The sequence below is a fragment of the Aythya ferina genome (genome assembly GCF_964211825.1).
Source record: "Aythya ferina genome assembly, contig: HAP1_SCAFFOLD_393, whole genome shotgun sequence".
Classification (NCBI taxonomy): domain Eukaryota; kingdom Metazoa; phylum Chordata; class Aves; order Anseriformes; family Anatidae; genus Aythya; species Aythya ferina.
In genome coordinates this window covers 47,988-66,178 of record NW_028181177.1, presented here as the reverse complement: position 1 = coordinate 66,178, position 18,191 = coordinate 47,988, and the positions used below count along the sequence as shown (strand labels likewise).

The following is an 18,191-nucleotide window of genomic DNA, read 5'->3' as shown; positions in this document are numbered from 1 at the left end:
AGCTCCCCCAAAGAACCCTACAGGGGGGGATCCCTTGTCTTCTAGTTCAGTGGGCGTGTCCTAAGGGGGGCATGGCTTCTATGAGGGCGTGTCCCTCCCTGACCACGCCCACTTACCCCCTGCAGGCTTCTTCGGGGAGCTGCTGTCGCTGCTGTGCCAGCAGGTGGCCATGGTGGACGTGGTGGCCCTGCTCCACGGCCACTGCCAGCCCCTGCAGCGCCTGCAGCGCCCGCCCTGCGCCGCTTCTTCCGCCAGCGCTTCCTGGGCGGGCAGGAGCCCAGCGAGGGCAGCGTGCGGGTAGGGGGGGTTATGGGGGGGGGGAATGGGGGGAGCCCCCCGGGGGACCGGGCACTGAGCCTGGGGGGCTCTGGGGGTTCCCCTGCAGGCGGCCGCCCACGCGCTGATAGCCGGGCTGGAGGAGTTCGTGAGGGAGAGCTTCGTGAGTGGGGACGGGGGGTCTGGGGGGGGAGTGGGGGAAATTGGGGGCGGATTGGGGTGAGGAGGGGGTTGGGAGGGGGATTGGGGGGAATTGGGGGGAAATGGGGGGTGAGGAGGGAGTTTGGGGGGGATTTGGGGGGTATTTGGGGTGAGGAGGGGCTTTGGGGGGGATTGGGGGGGAATTGGGGGGGATTGGGGGGTGGGGAGGGGGTTGGGAGGGGGATTGGGGGGGAATTCGGGGGGATTGGGGGGTAAGGAGGGAGTTTGGGGGGGATTTGGGGGGGTATTTGGGGCGAGGAGGGGATTGGGAAGGGGTTTGAGGGGATTGGGGGGGATTGGGGGGTTTGAGGGGGAATTTGGGGGTTGGGGAGGGGATTTGGGGAGGATTTGGGTGTCTTAGGGTGGGAATTTGGGGCTTGGGGGATTTGGGGGTTGGGGAGGTGGAGTAGGAGTCCTTTGGGAGGTGTTGGGGGGGATTGGGTTGTGGAGGGGGGGCTCTGTAAGATGGGAGGGGGCTGTCTGTGGGCCTGGGGGGGCTGCAGGGGGGCTGTGGGGGAGCTGTACCCTCACCCCCCCCCCCGTGTCCCCCCCCAGGCGGGGGTGCAGGTTGCTGATGGCGTGGACATCACCCGCACCAACGTGGAGTTCCTGCAGGAGCACTTCCAGCGCATCGCCCTGCACATCCTGCGCTGCTCCGGTGGGCGGGGGGGGCACCGGGGGGTGTGGGGGGGGCACCGAGCAGCCCCCCCCCCGGTACTCAACACCCCCCCTGTGCCCCCCCCCCCAGACGCCAGCTTCGGCCCCCGCCTCCTGGAGCTCTGCAACCGGGCCCTGTTCGAGTGCCTGGCGCTGAACCTGCACTGCCTGCGGGGGGGAGCGCGCGGCGCTGGGGGCGCTCATCAGCGACCGCATCGTGAGTGGGGCCGGGGGGGGGTCTGGGGGGGCGGACGGACAGACGGACACACAGACGGACAGACGGACACACAGACGGACACACCGAATGACCCCCCCCCCTTCCTGCCCCCCAGCGCCGCATGTCGGCCGACGTGGCGCCGTCGCTGGTGTCGTGGCTCACGGCCGTGGTGGGGATGCGGCTGCAGGGGCTGCTGGAGCAGATGCCCGTGACCCCCGAGCAGATCCTGCCCTACGTGCGCCGCATCGGGGACCCCGCCCCCCAGCAGGTGGGCACGCCCCCTTCCTTAACCACGCCCCTTTCCTTAACCACGCCCCCTTTCTTTAACCACGCCCCCTTTCCTTAACCGCGCCCCTTTTCCTTAACCCCACCCCTGTGCTTTGACCCCAGCCATGACCCCCCCTCCCCCAATCCGTGCCCCTGCCCCATCTCAGACCCCACCCTGTAGCCCCGCCCACTTGCCGTGACCCCGCCCCCTTGACTCCTGGCCGCGCCCCTTCTCGTTGACCACACCCCCTTCTGGCCCCACCCCCTACAACTCCTACCCCTCATGACTGCCCCTTCCATGACCCCGCCCCCTCCCAACTCAGACCCCGCCCCTTTCTTTGGCCCCTCCCACCTCACTCTGACCACACCCCCTTATTCGGACCCTGCCCCTCTCTACGGCCCCGCCCATCACTGACCACGCCCCCTAGCCCTACTGACCACGCCCCCTCTGCCCCCAGCCCCAACCAGAGGAGCCAATGGAGACCCAGGAGGCGGAGCCGCCGTCGGAGGTGGGCGTGGCCACGGCGGGCAGGGAGGTGCGGGATGGGGGCGTGGCCTGCGCTGACCCCGCCCCCTCCTCCCCGCCCCTCCCCCCGCAGCGTGAGGGCGCCGCCTCCCCCGCCCCCGCCACCACGGCCGAGGAGGCGCTGCCCAATGAGAGCGAGGCGTGGGCGGCCGCCCTGCCCCCGGTGAGCTGCGATTGGCTGCGGGGTCACGTGGGGGGAGTCACGTGACGTGCGTGTGTGTCGGGGGGGCTCACCCTGACCCCCCCCCCCCAGGAGTGGGTCCCCATCATCCGCGAGGACGTCCAGACCCAGCGCAAGGGGAAGCCGCAGCCCCCCCTGAGCGACGCCTACCTGACCGGCATGCCCGCCAAGCGCCGCAAGGTGGGGCTGCCCCATGGCCTGCCCCACAGCCGGACCCATAGCCCTGCCCCATAGCCCTGCCCCATAGCCCTGCCCCACAGCCCCCCCACTGACCCCTCCCCCCCCCCCCAGACCATGCAGGCCGAGGGCCCCCCCCTGCTGCTGGCCGAGGCCGTGGGGCGCGCTGCCCGAGCCGCCGGCGCCCGGCCCCTGGGGTCCCCGGAGAGCCTGAGCCGGGAGCTGAGCGAGGGGCCCCTGCAGGAGGGGTACCGGCAGCAGGTGGGGGGGGAGCTGGGGGGTGGGGGGGTCGGGGGGGGTCCCAGAGGGGTCTCTGGGGTATGGGAGGGGGTCGGGGGTGTCCTGGGGGGCTGGGGAAGGATCTGGGGGTCCTGGGGAGGGGTTGGGGGGGTCTTGGCCCTGTGGGGGGAGCCCTGAGGAATCCTGGGGGGGTCCCGGGGGTCTTGGGGAGGGACCTGGAGGGACCGGGGGGGGCTGGAAAGGACCTGGGGGGGATTTGGGGGAGTTAAGGGGAACTTCGGGGGGGGCTTGGGAAGGGTTTGGGTGGGAATTGGGGGTTTTGGGGAACCGGGGGTTCTGTGTGGGGGGTCTCAGGGCTCTGTTGGGAGGGATCCTGGGGGGGGCTCCCATGGGTGGGGAGTCCCCCTGGACTTTGGGGACTTGGGTGTGGCAGGTGGGTGGGCGTGGCCATCTGACGCCCCGCCCACCCGCCCGGCCCCGCCCCCAGCTGCTGGCCGACCTCCAGCGCCGCCTGCGCGAGGACCCCGACTTCTGTCCCCGGCGCTTCCCCTGCGCCCAGCGCGCCTTCAACGAGGGCGCCCCCCGCGGGCCCCCCCCCCAATAAAGGCTCCGCCCCCTGCTCTAGCCCCGCCTCTCGCCACGCCCACTCGATTTCGTCACTTTTATTCTGTTTTTTTTCTGCAAACGAGTTTTTTTTTTTTTTATGTTTTTTTTTTTTTCATTTTTAACATTTCTTTAACAAAGGGGCCGCAGCCCGACGGGGGGGGGGGTGGTGGGGCGGGGGGGGCGCCCCATAAGTGTGGGGCAGAGACCCCGCGGGTGGGGGTCCATGAGCAGGAGGGGGGCACGCAGCCCCCCCAGCCCCACGGGGGGGTTGGTTCTCGCCCTGTAATTTCCCCCCCCCAGCCCCACATAAATAGGGGAGCCCCCAGCCCCCCCCCGCTATGGGGGGGTCACTGGGGGCGCTGGGGGGGCCTCGGCCCCGGGGGCTCCAGGGCTGGGGGCAGCCCCCGCGGGGTGGGGGGAGCCCCCCAGGCGGCCCCGGGGGGGCGGCGTGGCCCCGGGGGGGGCGGCGGGGGGGCGGCCGCCCTCGGGGGGGGCCCGCGCTGGGGGGGCGCCCCGGGAGGGGGGGGCTCAGAGGGGCGCCCCCGGCCCCCCCCCAGCCCCGGGCGAGGCTCGGGGCGGGTCCCGGGGGGGGCGAAGGGGCGGGCGGGGGGGGGCACGAGGCGGCCCAGGGGCAGCAGGGGCAGGGGGGGCGCGGGCGGCCCGGGGGGGGCCCCGAAATTCACCACGGGGGGCACCGGGGGGGGCTCCACCACCGGCAGCAGCATCTGGGGGAGGGAGGGGGGGAGCAGAGTCAGGAAGGGGGCGTGGCCAGGCCGGGGAGGGGCGTGGCCAAGCCCCAGGGGGCGGGGCCTACCTGCTGGAAGCTGCTCTGCCCCTGCCCGTAGAAGTCCGAGGGCGGGGTCAGCTCCTGCCGCACCTGCAGGGGGCGGGGCTTCGTTGGAGGGGGCGGGGCCTTGCCGGAGGGGGGCGTGGCTTGTTGGTGGGGGCGTAACGCACATGATGCCCCGCCCCCTGCACCGAAGCCCCGCCCCCCAGAAGCCCAGCACTTAAGCCCCGCCCCCCGAAGCCTCACCTGGAGCAGGGGGGGGTCGGGGGGGCAGAAGGGGGGGCTGTAGACGAAGGGGGGGGCGGGGGGGGGGTAGAGGAGCCCCCCGGCCCCCCCCAGCTTGGCCAGGTCCGGGCCCGGCACCGCCGGGAACTCCACGAAGGGGCCCTTGAGGGGCAGGGGGGGCAGCCCCCCCCCCGCCACGAACACCGGCCTGCGGGGACGGGAGGGGGGAGCACGGTGAGGGCCGTGTCCGCCCCCCCGGGAGGATTTGGGGGGTTGGGGACCCCCCCCGGTACCTGTAGGGGGCCAGCGAGGGGGTCCCGGGCCGGAAGCTGCCGCTGGCGCCCAGCTGGGGCTCCACGGGGGCGCTGGGGACCTGGGGGGGGGGCACAAAAATAGGGTCAGGGCCCCCCCGGGGAGCTCCACAACCCCCCGAGACCCCCCCAACCTTCAAGGACCCCCCCCAGTGACCTCCCCCCAACCTTTAATCCCCCCCAGGACCCCTTCCTCACTTCTAACACCCCTCCAGTGACCCCCCCCTTCTTAAATCCCCCCCAAATCTCTCCCCCCCTTCCCCCCAATCCCCCAAATTCCCCCCCCGTTAATTGCCCCCCCCACCTGTCCGCTGGTGCACCCCCCCCCGTAGAAGAGCTCCGGGTACAGGCGCTGCCCCGCGGCCTCGGGGGGGCCCTTGGTGTCGGGGGGGCGCGGCGGGGGGGGGGGCTCGTTGGAGGGGGCCCCCCCTGGCAGTGCCTCCCAGTCCCTTGGGGCTGAGTCCAGCTGGGGGGGGGGCACAAAAAACAAAGTTAATGCTCCCCCTGTAATTAATTACCCCCCCATGTAATTAATTAACCCCCCTCTTTAATTAACCAACCCCGCCCAGTCCCAATTTGCCCCCCCCATTAATTAATCCCTTACCCCATCAGCCCCGGGGGGGGGCAGCTGCTCGCTCTCGTTGCCCCTGCTCCGGGGGGGCCCCTCGCCGGGGGGGGGCCCCCAAGGTTCTGCCCCCCCCCCGGGGGTGGGGAAGGGGGGGCTCCGCTCCCCAAAGGGCCCAGGGGGGTCCTCGGGGGGGGGGGCCGCGGCCTTGTCGGGGGGGCGCTGGCTGCGCTCGGTGCCGATGGGATCCGGGGGGACCACGGGGGGGGCGCACACCTGCGGGGGGGGGGGCGTTAGCACAGCTCTGCCCCCCCCAAATTGTGCTCCCCCCTCCCCAAATAACCCCCCACTGGGTACCTCAGGGGGGGGCGCCGGGCGGCGCCGCAGCTCCTTGCCCCCCTCGGCCGCCGTGGGGGGGGGCGGCGGTCCCGGTGGCCCCCCCCCGCCGTCCCTGGAGCCGGGGCCCCCCCCGGGTGGTGGCGGGGGGGGGGCGGTGGCTTTGAGCCCCCCGTCGGGGGAGCTGCGCTGGCTGCAGGAGGCGGAGGAAGCGCCCGAGTCCCCGCTCAGCTCCACGCCGCTGTCCGAGGGGCTCACCTGGGGGGGGGCACGGCGCGGGGGGGGTCAGCGGGAGCAGGGCCGGGCCCCCCCGCCCCAACAATGCGCCCCCCCCCCCGGCAGCGCTCACCTCGGTGCCCCCCACGGCCTCGAAGGCGCCCAGCGGCTCCAGCCACGGCTTGCGGGCGGCACCTGGGGGGGGCGGGGGGGTCAGGGGGATTCATTGACCCCCCCCGCGCCCCCCCCGGTCCCTCCCAGTCCCCTCCCAGTGCCTTACTGGTCTGCAGGCGGCTCCACAGGTGGGGGCCCAGCCCCTCGGGTGCCCCCGGCCGGCCTCCAGCAGGGGGGTCCCCAAAGCCCAGGGGGTCCTGGGGGGGGGGGGATGAGTTAGGGGTCAGAAGGGACCCCCCCGAACCCTTCTTGACCCCCCCAGCCCCTCCCTTTGACCCTCCTGACCACTCTGTGACCTCATTACCTCCCGACCCCCCCCATCCCCCTTTGACCCCCCCATGACCTCCCTTGACCCCCTTTTGACCCTCCCCTGACCCCTGTGACCCCCCATGGCCCCCCCCGACCCCCTGACCCCCACTGACCCCCTGTTGGCCCCGCTGCCACCCCATGCCCTTTGTGACCCCCATGCCCCTTGTGACCCCCCGTGACCCCGTGACCTCCCCGTGACCCCCCCGTGCCCCCACCTCCTTGCGGGGCCGCTCTCTCCGCTTGGCCAGGAAGCCGCCGACGTCACGCAGGGAGGGGCCTGCGGGGGGCGTGGCTTAGATAAGTGCGACCACCATGGGTGTGGCTCAGTGGGCGTGGTCTGGGAGGGGGCGTGGCTTACCTGCGCCGAGGGCGGGGCCGCTGCGGGGCTCATAGGGCGGCAGGGGCAGGGCGGGGGGGCAGGGCGGCAGCCCAGGGGCGGGGCCCGGCGAAGCCACGCCCCCTGTCTTGCTGTGGGCGGGGCCGGGCCCGGGAGCGGAGCCGGGGGCGGGGCCCGCTCGGGGGGCGGCCCAGCTGGGCCAATGCGCGCCGGATGCCGCCCGGGTCGCTGGGCACCACGCGGTCCAATCGGAACACGGCGCTGGCCGAAGGGGGCGGGGCCAGGGACAGCCCCGGGGAGGGCGGGGCCTCCTCCGAGCTACGGCTGGGGGGGGGGAAGGGGAGGGGTCAAAGGAGGCTCCGCCCCCACGCAGCCCCCAATGACCCCAGGCACCCCCCCGGTACCCCCAAATGACCCCCAGGGCCCCCCCAGGACCCCCAGGGACCCCCCAGGACCTCCAGTGACCCCCCCAAACCACCGCAGCCCCCCCCCCAATTTCCCAGACTCCCCCGCTGCCCCCTCCCCATTTCCCCATTCCCCCCCCCTGCATTTTAACCCCCTGGGTTACCCCAATTTCCCCCCCCCATTTCCCCTGGCCCCCCCCCCACTTTCCCCAGTAACCCTTTTCCCCCCCAATTTCCCCCCCCCCCATTTCACCCTCCCCATTCCCCCCCCCCATATTTCCCCCCCCCCATATTCCCCCCCCCTTACCTGCCCCTCCCCCTGGGCGCTCCCCAGCCGCGCTTCTCCCCTCCTCCTCCTCCTCCTCCTCCTCTCCCCCCCCCGCGCCCCCCCCCGGGGGCAGCTCTCCCCCCGGGGTGCTGGGGGGTGCTGCGGGGCGGGGGGGGGGCTGCCCGCAGCCCTGCGCCGCCGGGGGGGGGCCCCCGGCCGCTCCCCCCGCCCCCGCCGCCCCCCCCCGTGCCGCCGGCCCTGGCGCTCCAGGGGCCGCTGGCTGGAGAAGCTGCGCTTGGACAGCTCCTTGTGGGGGGGGGGCTGCTGCTGGGGGGGGGCCGCGGCTTTCAGGAAGGCCCCCGGCGGCGGGGGGGGGCCCCCCGGGGCGGGGTCGCGCTCGGGGCCCCCCCCCCCGGCGCTCGGCCACGTCCGAGCTCTCGGACGCCGTCTCCCACTCCTCGTTGGCCTGGTCCGAGTTGGGGTTGGACAGCTCGGGGGAGCGCGCCCCGGGGGGGGGCCTCCCGCGGGGGGGGGGGCTGCGCGTCGGGCGGGGGGGGCGGCGGCGGAGCCCCCCCCTGCGCCGCGCCCCCCCCCCGCAGCGCCTGCTCCTGCTTCAGGCGGCGGAAGCGGGGGGGCTTGTCCTGCTGCTGGGCCCGGCCGTGGCGGCGCCGCCGGGGGGGCCGCTCCGAGCCCCCCGCCCCCGCCTTGCCCGGGGGGGGCTCCTTCTCCGCGCCCCCCCCCCGCGGGGCCCGCCGCCTCGCCCTTCTTGGCGGGGGGGCTCCAGGCGGGGCCCCCCCCTCCCCGCGGGGCGCCCCCCGCCCCCCCCCGGCCCCGGCGCGAGGGGACCCCGCGGGGGGTGAAGACGCGGCCGCGCCCCCCCCCCCCCCGCGGCGGGGGAGGGGCAGGGGGCGGCGTGGGGCCCGTTGGCGGGGGGGGCCGCGGGGGGGCCCGTGGGCGGGGGGGGGCGCCTCGCGGTCGCTCTCCAGGGTCTCGGAGCCGGTCTCGGAGCCGCGCTGGCGCCGCCGGGGGGGGGCCTCGTCGTACTCCGAGCCCTCGCTGCGCGTCTCGCTGCCCCCCCGCGCCGCCGGGGGGGGGGGCCGCGACGCCGCCGGGGGGGGGCGGAGGAGGCGGGGGGGGGCGGCGGCGGCGGGGGGGGCGGGGGGGGCCGCGGCGGCGGCGCCCCCCCCCGGGGGGAAGGGCTCGCGGTAGCTGCGGAACTCGCGGCTGCGGCCGCGGCCCCCCCCCCCGCGCGCAGCCCCCCGTAGCCCCCCCGGAAGCCGCGGCCGCGGGCGAAGAACTCCCCCCCCCGCCCCCCCCGCGCCCGCCCGCGGCCCCCCCCCCGCCGCGCCCCGCTCCGGCCCCCCCGGGGGGGGGTCTCGGCGGCGGCTGCGGGCGGGGGAGGCCGAGCCCCCCCCCCCGGGGAGCGCCCCCCCCGCCCCCGCCGGGGCCGTTTTGCCCTTGGGGGGCTTCGGGGGGGGCTCCTTGGGCTCGGGGGGGGGCTGCTTGTCGGCGGGGGGGGGGCTCGTCCTTGGGGGGGGGGCTTCTTGATGGGCCCGGCGCGGCGCGGGGGGGGGCTTGTCAGCCGCGGGGGGGTCGTCGGAGCGGCGCCCCCCCCCCCGGGCGAGGCCCCCCAGCGCGTCTCGGTGCGGCGGGGGGGGGGGCTTGTGGGCGTCCGGGGGGGGGGCGGGGGGGGCGCCGCGAGCCGCCCCCCCCCGCGGAGGGGGCCTCGTCCTTCTGGGGGGGGGGCGCGGGCGGCTCCTCCGCGGGGGGGGGCGCCTCCAGCGGGGGCTTCTTGGGGGGGGGCTCCTTGAAGGGGCCGCGGGAGGGGGGGGCGGGCGGCTCGGGGGGGGTCTCCCGGGGCCGGGGGGGGCGGCGGGGGGGGGGCCAGGCCCGCGGGGAGGGGTCGTCGGCGGGGGGGGGGGAAGCGGTGGGCGGGCCGCGGGGGGGTCGCCGAAGGCCGGGTAGGGGCCCCCGTACGGGGGGGGGGTCCCGCAGGCGCACGGGGGGCGGCTCGCTCCTGGGGGGGGCACAAATAAAAGGGGGGGTCAGAGAGGGGCCCCCCCCATCCCGAATTGCCCCCCACACCCCGAAATTGCCCCCCCCACCCTGAATTGCCCCCCCCAGCACTCACTTGAGCCCCTTCTCGTCCTCGTCGGGGGGCCGCAGGGGGGAGGGCAGCGGGCGCGGCGGCTCCGGGGGGGCCCCGAAGGTGTCGCCCCCCCCGGCCCCCCCCCCAGGGCGCTTTGGGGTCCCCCGGGGGGGTCCCGCGGTCCGCGCAGCAGCGGGGGGGGGGCGCTCAAAGGGCTCCGAGGCTGAGCCCCCGCTGTCGGAGCGCTCCCGGGGCAGCAGGCCTGGGGGGGCAAAAAAAAGGGGGGGGGGTCAGGGGGGGGGTCATGGGGTGGGGGGGAGCAAGGGGGGGGGCAATGGCGGTGCTGGGGGGTGGGGGGAGAGGAAAATCGGGGGGGGTCCCAAGAGCCTGGGGGGGCACAGGGAGGGTTCTATGGGGGGGGCATGGGGCTGGGGGGGGTCCCAATAGCCTGGGGGGGGGAGAAGGGGGGGGCACAGGGGCTGTTACATGGCCGGGGGGGGGTCCCGGGGTTATTCCAGGTCCTGGGGGGGGTCCCAAGGGGATTTTCCGCCCCCCCCCACGCCCCCAAAACACCCGTGCCCCCCCACGCCCCCCCCCCAACCACCCAACTTACCAGAGGGGTGCACCCCGGGGGGGTAAAAGTCGACGGGGGGGGGCCGCCCCCTGCAGGACGCGGGGGTCCATGTAGGGGGGGGGGCAGCATCACCCAGCGGGGGTCGAAGCCCAGGGGGGTGAGCGGCGGGGGGGGGGGCGGCCCAGGGAGCCCCCGAACAGCGCCTTGGGGGGGCCGGGGGGGGGGGCCCCCCGCCTCCCCCTGCCGCCGCCTGGGGCGGGGGGGGGCCGCCGAGGGGGGGCCCACGGCCGCTGCCAGCGCCCCCAGAGGCGGGGGGGGGCGCGGGGGGGGGGGCGCCGGGGGGGCCCCGTGCTGCTGCTGCCACTGCTGCTGCTGCTTCAGGAGCTGCTCCTGGGGGGGGGGGAGGAAAAAAAAAAGCGGGGGTCAATCAATCAATTAATGAATGAATTCTGCCCCCCCCCTCCCAATTAAATCCACCCCCCCATACCTGCTGCTGGCGCTGGAAGCGGGGGGGCAGCGACTTCTGGTACTTGGGGTACGGCAGCGCCGCCGCGGGGGGGGGCTGCCGGGGGGGGGCTGCAGCGGCCGGGGGGGGCTCCTGCCCTCCCCCACCTTTGGCTTCCGTCCCCCCCCGCCTTGGGGGGCGCCGCCGGGGCCGGGGCCGGGGGGGCGCGGTGGGAGCCACCGGGGGGGGCGGGGGGGGGCTCCTCGGGGGGCTCCGGCGGGGCCTCGGCGGGCGTGGGGGGGGGCGGCTCAGCTGGGGGGAGAAATTAATTAATTAGTTCGGGGGGGGGGATTGGGGGGGGGTCCACAATTTTGGGGGGGGTCCCATGTTTTTTTGGGGATGTCACATATTTTTTGGGGGGGTCCTACACATTTTGGGGGGCCACATTTTTTTTGGGGGGGGGGGGGCCCATTCCAAAGGGAAGCTCCCATTTGGGTTGGGGGGGTCCCGGTTTGAGCAGGGGGTGCCCCATTTTGATAAGGGGGGGACATTCGGGAGCCCTTTCCCCCTCATTTCCCCCCCCACCTCCCCATTTTGCCCCCCCACACCCCTTTTTTTCCCCCAACCTTCATTTTTCTACCCCCCCACTCCTCTTTTGCCCACCCCCAACCCTCTTTTGCCTCCCCCCTCCCCATTTTGCCCCCCCACACCCCACTTTTACCCCCCCACAGCCCCCTTTTGCCCCTCACCCCCCCTTTTTACCCCCCTACCCTTTTTCCCCCCGATACCCCCTTGTTTGCCCCCCCCACAGCCCTTTTTTCCCCCACACCCTCCTCTTGCCCCCCACACCCCCCTTTTGCCCCCTTCCACCCCTTTTTCGCCCCCTACCCTCCATTTCCCCCCCCTCACCCCCCATTTCCCTCCCCTGTCCCCCCATCCCCCCCCTCACCTTCAGCCCCCTCCCCATTTCCCTGCCCCCCCCCATCCCTCCCCCCTCACCTCCAGCCCCCTCCCCATTTCCCTCCCCCCCCACATCCCCCTCCCCACCTTCAGCCCCTCCCCATTTCCCTCTCTCCCCCACATCCCCCCTCTCACCTCCAGCCCCCTCCCCATTTCCCTCTCCCCCCCCCCTCACCTTCAGCCCCCTCCCCGTTTGCCTCGGCCCCCCCCCTGTGCCCCGCAGCGTGCGTGGGGGGGGCGCCCTCCTCCTTGTGCAGCGCGGGGCTGGCGGCGGGGGGGGGGGCAGCAGCGGCTGCGCGGCGGGGGCGAGAGGAGGAAGAGGAGCGGGGGGAGGAGGCGGAGGAGGAGGCGGCGGCGGCGGAGGGGGGGGGGCGCGGCCGGGGGGGGCGCGGCCGGGGTCTGGCCCCCCCGCGGCGCTCGGGGGGGGGCCCCGAAGCGCTCGTCCAGCCGCTTGAGCTTCTCGGCGCAGGCCGCCCGCCGCTCCTCCGCCATGCGCCGCTCCTCCGCCTCCCGCCGCCGCCGCGCCCGCGCCACCGCCGCCGACAGCTCCGAGCACGACTGCCGCCGCCGCTGCCGCCACGCCTCGTCCTCGTCCTGGGGGAGAAGGGGGGGGGATGAGTATGGGGGGGGGCCCTGTGGTGCTCCGTGAGGGGAGCAGGGGCCTGGACACGGCTGTGTGGAAATGGGAGCGTCCTAGACCCTGCCCCATACGGACACGAGCCCCCCCAGACCTGGGCCTATAAAACCCCGGACCCTGCCCTGTAAGGACAGGACCCCCCCAGACCTGACCCCATAAGCACAAGACCCCCCCAGCCCCAGCCCCATAAGGACAGGAGCCACCCAGATCCAATCCCATAGGAACAGGAGCATCCCAGACCCAGCCTTGTAAGAACAGAAGCCCCCCCAGAACGGACCCCATAAGGACAAGAACCCCTGCAGACCCAATCTGATAACAGAAGAAGCCCCCCAGACCCAGCCCTATAAGCATGAGACCCCCCCAAACCCAGCTCTATAAAAACAGGAGCCCCCCAGACCCAACCCCATATGCACAGGAGCCCCCCAGACCTGACCCCATAAGCACAAGACCCCCCCAGCCATGCCCCATAAGAACAGGAACCTCCCCAAACCCACCCTATAAGGACAGGACACCCCTCAGACCCGGTCCTATAAGCTTGAGCCCCCCAGACCCAGCCCTATAAAAGCAGAAACCCCCCAAACCCAACCCCATAAGCACAAGACCCCCCCCCAGACCCACTCCTATAAAAACAGAAGCCCCCAGTCCCAGCCCCATAAACATGAGACCCCCCCCAGCCATCCCTCATAAGTACAGGAGACCCCCCAGACCTGACCCCACAAGCATGAGCCCCCCCAACCCCCCCACCCCATAAATCCCCCCCCTCACCGGGAACTCGTTGGGCTGGGCCCAGCTACCCCGGTTGGGGGGCGGTGGCGGGGGGGGCCGCGGGGGGGGCGCCGGGGGGGGCTCCTTGCCCGCCTCGGGGGCGGCCTTGGGGGGGGGCGGCTCCTCCTTGGGGCTCTTCTTGCCCTCGGGGGGGGGCTCGTTTTCTTTCCTGGGGGGGGAAAAGACGTTTAGGGGGCACCCCAGAACGAGGGGGGGGCACCCTATAAGGAGGGGTTGACCCCATAACGAGGGGGGTGACCCTGTAATGGGGGGGGCGACCCCATAACTGGGGTGACCCCTTATCAGGAGAGTGACCCCATAACAAGGGGATGACCCCATAACGGGGGGGGCCCCCCCATCTCACCCCGCCTCGCCCCCCTCCTCGTCCGAGTCCCGGCCGTCCTCCTCGTCGCTGAACTTCAGCTTCTCGGTGTAATCCACCTCCTCGTGGGCACCTGCGGGGGGTCAGGGGGCCATATGGGGTCTATGGGGGGCTGTGGGGGGCTATGGGGCACTATGGGGGGCTATGGGGCACTCCAGGACACACCGAGGTGCTATTGGATACACTATAGAGTTCCATAGGGCCCTATAGGGTGGTATAAGGCACTATGAGGCGTGTTATGGGGCACTATGGGGGGCTGTAGGGTGCTGCGGGGTACACTGTAGGATCCTATAGGGTGTTATGGGGTGCTGTAGGGCACTACAAAGCACGCTATGGAGTGCTACACGGGACTATGGGGTGCTACGGGGCACCATGAGGCGCTATGGGGTGCTATAGGACACTACAAGGCACTACGGGGTGCCCTGGGACACACTGGGGGTTACGGGGCCCCGTACAGGAGTGCTATAGGGCATTATGGGCTGCTATAGGGCACTGCAAGGAACGCTATGGGGTGCTATGAAATGCCATAGGGCATGCTAGGTGGTGCTATGGGGCACTATGGGGCACGCTATGGGGTGTCATGGGGCGCTGTGGGGTCTTTTGGGGAGCTACAGAGCAATATGGGGCCTTACGGGGTACATTATGGGGTCCTATGGGGCACTGTGGAGTGCTGTGGGGCACACTATGAGATGCTATGGGGTGTCATGGGGCACTATGGGGCCCTATGGGGCACAACAGGGTGCTACAGGGCTCTATGGGATGCTGCAGGGGACTATGGGGCACTGTGGGGCACTACATGGGGCTGGGGGTCCCTATGGGGCTGTAGAGGTGCTATAGGGCGCTATAGGATGCTGTTGGGCACGATGAGATGCTGTGGGGCACTATGGAGTGCTACAGGGCCCTATAGGGCGCTGTGGGGCAGGCTATAGGGCCCTATAGGGCACTGTGGGGCCGGCTATGGGGCCGGCTATGGGGCCGGCTATGGGGCCGGCTGTGGGGCCGTGCCCCACCTGCCCAGCCGTCGTCGTTCTCCTGGTCCAGCTCGTCGAACTCCTTCAGGTCGTCCTGCTTCAGCACGGGGGGGCGGCTCACCGCCTCGCCCCCCCGCAGCGGCCCGCGGGGCCGGGGGAACCTGGGGGGGGCGGGGGGAGGTGAGTAACGGGGAGGGGGCTTCGGGGGGGGGTCCCGACCCCCCTGTGCCCCCCCCGTGGCGCTCACCTCTGGGCGTCGGGCGCGGGGTAGCGGTAGGGGCCCTGGGGGCCGTAGGGCGGCGGGAAGGGGAGGTAGGGGGGGTACATCTGGGGGGGGCACAGGGGGTCAGCGGGGCCGCGGGGAGGCTGCGGGCTGCGTGCGCCCCCCCCCCAGCGCGGCCCCGCACTCACGAAGGGCGGCATCATCCCCCGGTAGGGCGGGAAGGGGGCGGGGGGGGCGGCGGGGGGGGCGGCCCCCCCCCCATCAGGCAGCGGCTCCCCCTCAGCACCGCGCCCGCCGCCCTCCCGCCAGCTGGGGCCTGTGGGGGGGGACAGAAAATGAATTGGGGGGGGAAGGTGAAACTGGGGGGAAAAGGTGAAATCGGGGGGGGGAAGATGAAACTGGGGGGGAAAAGGTTAAATTGGGGGGGAAAAGGTGAAATCGGGGGGGAAAAGGTTAAACTGGGGGAGTGGATGTGGAGGTGGGGGGGTGTTTTTGGGGTGGGGGGCTCACCGGGGGGGGAGAAAACAGCAAAACAGGGGAAAAAGGTGAAATTGGGGGGGAAAAGGTGCAATTGGGGGCTGAAAATAGAAGTGGGGGGGTCAATGTGGAGGTGGGGGGGTCAGAAAAAGATCAAAATGGGAGGAAAATATTAAATTGGGGGGGTGAATGTTGATGTGGGGGGGGGAATGTTCACATGGGGGGTGGATATGGAGGTGGGGCGGTGTTTGTGGGGTGGGGGGCTCACTGGGGGGGGAAGAACAGCAAAATGGGGGGAAAAAGGTTAGATCAAGGAGTGAATGTTAAATTGGGGGGCGGATGTGGAGGTGGGGGGCCGGATGTGGATGTGAGGGGCTGTTTTTGGGGCGGGGGGGCTGACCGGGGGGGCGGGGGCTCGGTGCGGGCCCAGACGACGCGTCGCAGGCGTCCCGCTCGCGGCCGCCCCTCTCCTGGTCGCCGGCCGCCTGCAGGGTGGGAAACTCCTCGCGAGAGAATCGCGACGGGAGGCTGGGGGCTCGTCCTGGGGGGGGGGGGGTTAATATTGAGGGGGGGGCGCGCACAGAGGCGCAGAGCCCCCCCCACCCCCCGTGGTGCTGCCTCACCGTCGCCGTGCGCTCCGTGGGTACCGCTGGCCTGCGCCCAGGACTTTGCCCCGCTTGGAGCCGCCGTGGGGGGGGTCTGCAAACGAGGGGCGGTTGGGAGGGGAAGGGGGGGCGCTGAGGTGCTGCCCCCTCCCCAAATAAAGCCGGGGGTCACCTCGGGGGCCGCGGGGGGGGGCCGCTTCGGCTGGCTGCCCGCAGGCGTCTGCGAAGCCGGCGGCGACGGCGACTGCGGCGGGGGAGCTGCTGAGGCATCGGAACTGCGGGTGGGGGGTAATTAAGGGCAGGGGCGTTAATTAGGGGCTGGGGGCGCCCCCCGGCCCCCCCCCCGGCCCCCCCGCACCTCCTGGGGTCGGGCTGCTCCTGTTTGCTGGCCCATCCTGAGCCGTCCTTGGGCACTAGCGAGACGTTGGGGTCATTGCCTTTGTTCTCCGCCTTCAGGCTGGGCAGGTTGGCGGGGGGGGGCATGCGCCGCGCCACGGCCACTTTGCCCAGGCTCTGCAGCCCATGGCGGGGGGCGGCTGCGGGGGGGGCAGGGTGTCAGAGCCCCCCGGGAGCACCGGCACCCCCCGGTGTCCCCAGCACGCCCCCGGTGTCCTCCCATTGATGCTGCCCCCGCCCCGTTACCCCAATTCCCCCCATTACCCCCAGGCCCCCCCGGTGTCCCTGCCCCCCCCCATAACCCCCAGACCCCCCCCCAGTATCCCTGCCCCCTCCCACTACTCCCAGAGCCCCCCCATAACCCCCCCGTTAGCCCCAACCTTCCCCCACTCCCCCCAGTATCCCCCCATTACTCCCTTGGTGTCCCCCCCCCGTTTCCCTGTTATCCCTGGGTCCCCCCATTCCCCCATGACCCCCCCATTCCCCCCACTGTCCCCAGTCCCCCCCCATAATCCCCCATCCCCACATCACCCCCGTACTCCCCCATTATCGCCCTGTGCCCCCGTTCTCCCCATTCCCCCCCCAATCTCTCCCATTATCCTCAACCCCCCCATTCTCCCTGGGTCCCCCCGACACCTCCGCATCCCCCCGTTATCCCCATTCCCCTCGTTATCCCCGTGTCCCCTCGACCCTCCCCCATTCTCCCCCATTCTCCCCATGTCCCCCCGACCCCCCTCTTCCCCCCCATTCTCCCCATTAACCCCACGTCCCCCCCCCTCCCCCCCGTTCTCCCCGTGCCCCCCGTTACCGGCGGGCCGCTGGCTGTCGAGCCCCTTCCCCCGGTACGTCTCAAAGAGGCTGAGCGAGGCGTACCGCCGCCCCTCCCGGCCCTTCGCCGCGGGCCCCGGCCGCTCGGACATCGCGGGGGCCGCGCATTGAGCACGGGGGGGGCCGCCGGGGCGGGCGGCTGGGCGCCTGGGGGGGGGAGCGGGGTCAAATTTTGGGGGGGGCTCCGCTGCGCGCCCCCTCCCCCCCCTCAGCCCCTCCCCTCCCCCTCCCGCCCGCCGGGCCCCGCTAGGCCCCAAGATGGCGGCGGGGCCCGGCGCGGTGATGGCGGCCCCCTGGGGGGGGGGGCGGCTCGGCGGCGGCCATCGCGGCCCCCGCGCGGGGTCCCCTCGGCCGATACCGACCTGCGGGCGCCGGGCGGGCTCCGGAGGGGCCGCGGGAGGGCGCGGGGGGTGGCGGACGGGGGCGGCGGGCGCGGATGGCGGCGGATTCCCGGTGGCCCAGCCCCGGCGGCGAGAGCGGCCCCGGCCCCGCCCCGCCAACGGCCGCCCGGCGGCTGCGCGCATGCGCGGCGCGGCGCCGGCGTCGCCAGGAGTGGGGCGGGGCCGACGAGGAACGAGAGGTGATTGGGTGGGGCCCGGCCGGGCGCTGCCACGGCGGGAAGCGGGGGGGGTTCGGGGGTTGGGGGCGGGGCCAACGGCCGCTCCCCCCGCCCGTCCCCCCCCGCACGCAGTGGTTCGCGCCGCCGTGGCCACGCCCCCTCGCCTGGGAATCGCTCCCCCCTCCCTTCCCCGCTGTCGCCACGGCAACCAGGCCGCGGCCTCCTTCCGGCCGCCGTCGCCGTGGCAACCGTCACTATGGCAACCGCGAGCACCCCCCCCCCGTCCCGTCCCCATGGCAACCGCGCTCTTCCCTCCCTCCCGCCCCCCCCCCCCATTTCTGGGAAATGCGGAAGGGGCGAAACGCGCCCAAAGTTCCCCAAACTCGCCCCGAATTCACCGCCAAAAGTCCCCGAACTCACCGCGAATCCGCCCAGACTTCCCCCGGGGCTCCCAAACGGCCCCCGCTGCGCCCTGAGCCCCCCCGAAACTCAACCAAATCCCCCAAATCCCCTCAAATCCCCCAACTCACCTCAAAACCTCCCCCAAACTCCCAAATCCTCCCCAAATCCCCCGAACTCACCTCAAAATGTCCTCAAATCCCTCAAAGTTTCATCAAATCCCCCCCGAGGTTTCCCCAATTCACCCAAATTCCCCCACATCTCCCAAATTTCAAGTCAAGCCCACCCAAACCCTCCCCAATCCCCCCAAATCCTCCCCCAATTCCCTCAAATCCCCCTGAAGTTTCCCAAGTCCCACAAAATTCACCCCAAATCCTCCCAAAATTTCTCCCTAAGTTCCCTGAAATGCCCTCAAATCCCCTAAATTCTTCCCAAATCTACAGCAAAGTTTCTCCAGCCCCCCCAAATCTCCCCAATTTCAAGCCAATCCCTCCCAAATCCTCCCCCAATCTACCCAAATCCTCCCCAAACTCCCCCAAATACCCCCGAAGTCTCCCTAAATCCTCCAAATCCTCCCCAAATCCCTCCCAAAGTTCCCTCA

General features: G+C 72.6%; 2 protein-coding genes across 2 annotated transcripts; one reads left to right on the top strand and one right to left on the bottom strand.

Annotated features, from left to right (window-relative positions):
• Positions 1–65: 65 nt before the first annotated feature.
• BAG6 (BAG cochaperone 6) lies at positions 66–3,388 on the top strand (the record flags this gene model as incomplete). Its single annotated transcript, XM_084540296.1, is given in 12 exon segments — positions 66–226; positions 229–297; positions 386–439; positions 1,033–1,135; positions 1,226–1,308; positions 1,310–1,351; positions 1,467–1,619; positions 2,077–2,127; positions 2,218–2,307; positions 2,398–2,505; positions 2,617–2,763; positions 3,230–3,388. Coding segments are annotated over 12 exon segments (1,178 nt in total), but the record flags the coding sequence as incomplete, so codon positions are not given.
• A 1-nt stretch (position 3,389) lies between these two features.
• Positions 3,390–17,138, bottom strand: PRRC2A (proline rich coiled-coil 2A). Its single transcript, XM_084540299.1, is given in 35 exon segments — positions 3,390–4,073; positions 4,163–4,225; positions 4,382–4,568; positions 4,654–4,733; positions 4,976–5,137; positions 5,276–5,512; positions 5,594–5,830; positions 5,922–5,983; positions 6,069–6,159; positions 6,487–6,548; positions 6,630–6,932; positions 7,320–7,813; positions 7,815–8,077; positions 8,079–8,242; positions 8,245–8,533; positions 8,536–8,892; positions 8,895–9,297; positions 9,412–9,631; positions 9,983–10,031; positions 10,033–10,065; positions 10,067–10,333; positions 10,431–10,700; positions 11,524–11,700; positions 11,703–11,942; positions 12,751–12,919; positions 13,115–13,205; positions 14,143–14,264; positions 14,351–14,430; positions 14,515–14,642; positions 15,204–15,344; positions 15,427–15,502; positions 15,581–15,683; positions 15,767–15,944; positions 16,613–16,779; positions 16,995–17,138. Coding segments are annotated over 34 exon segments (6,288 nt in total). The 5' UTR covers positions 16,725–16,779; positions 16,995–17,138; the 3' UTR covers positions 3,390–3,695.
• Between the last annotated feature and the right edge of the window lie 1,053 nt (positions 17,139–18,191).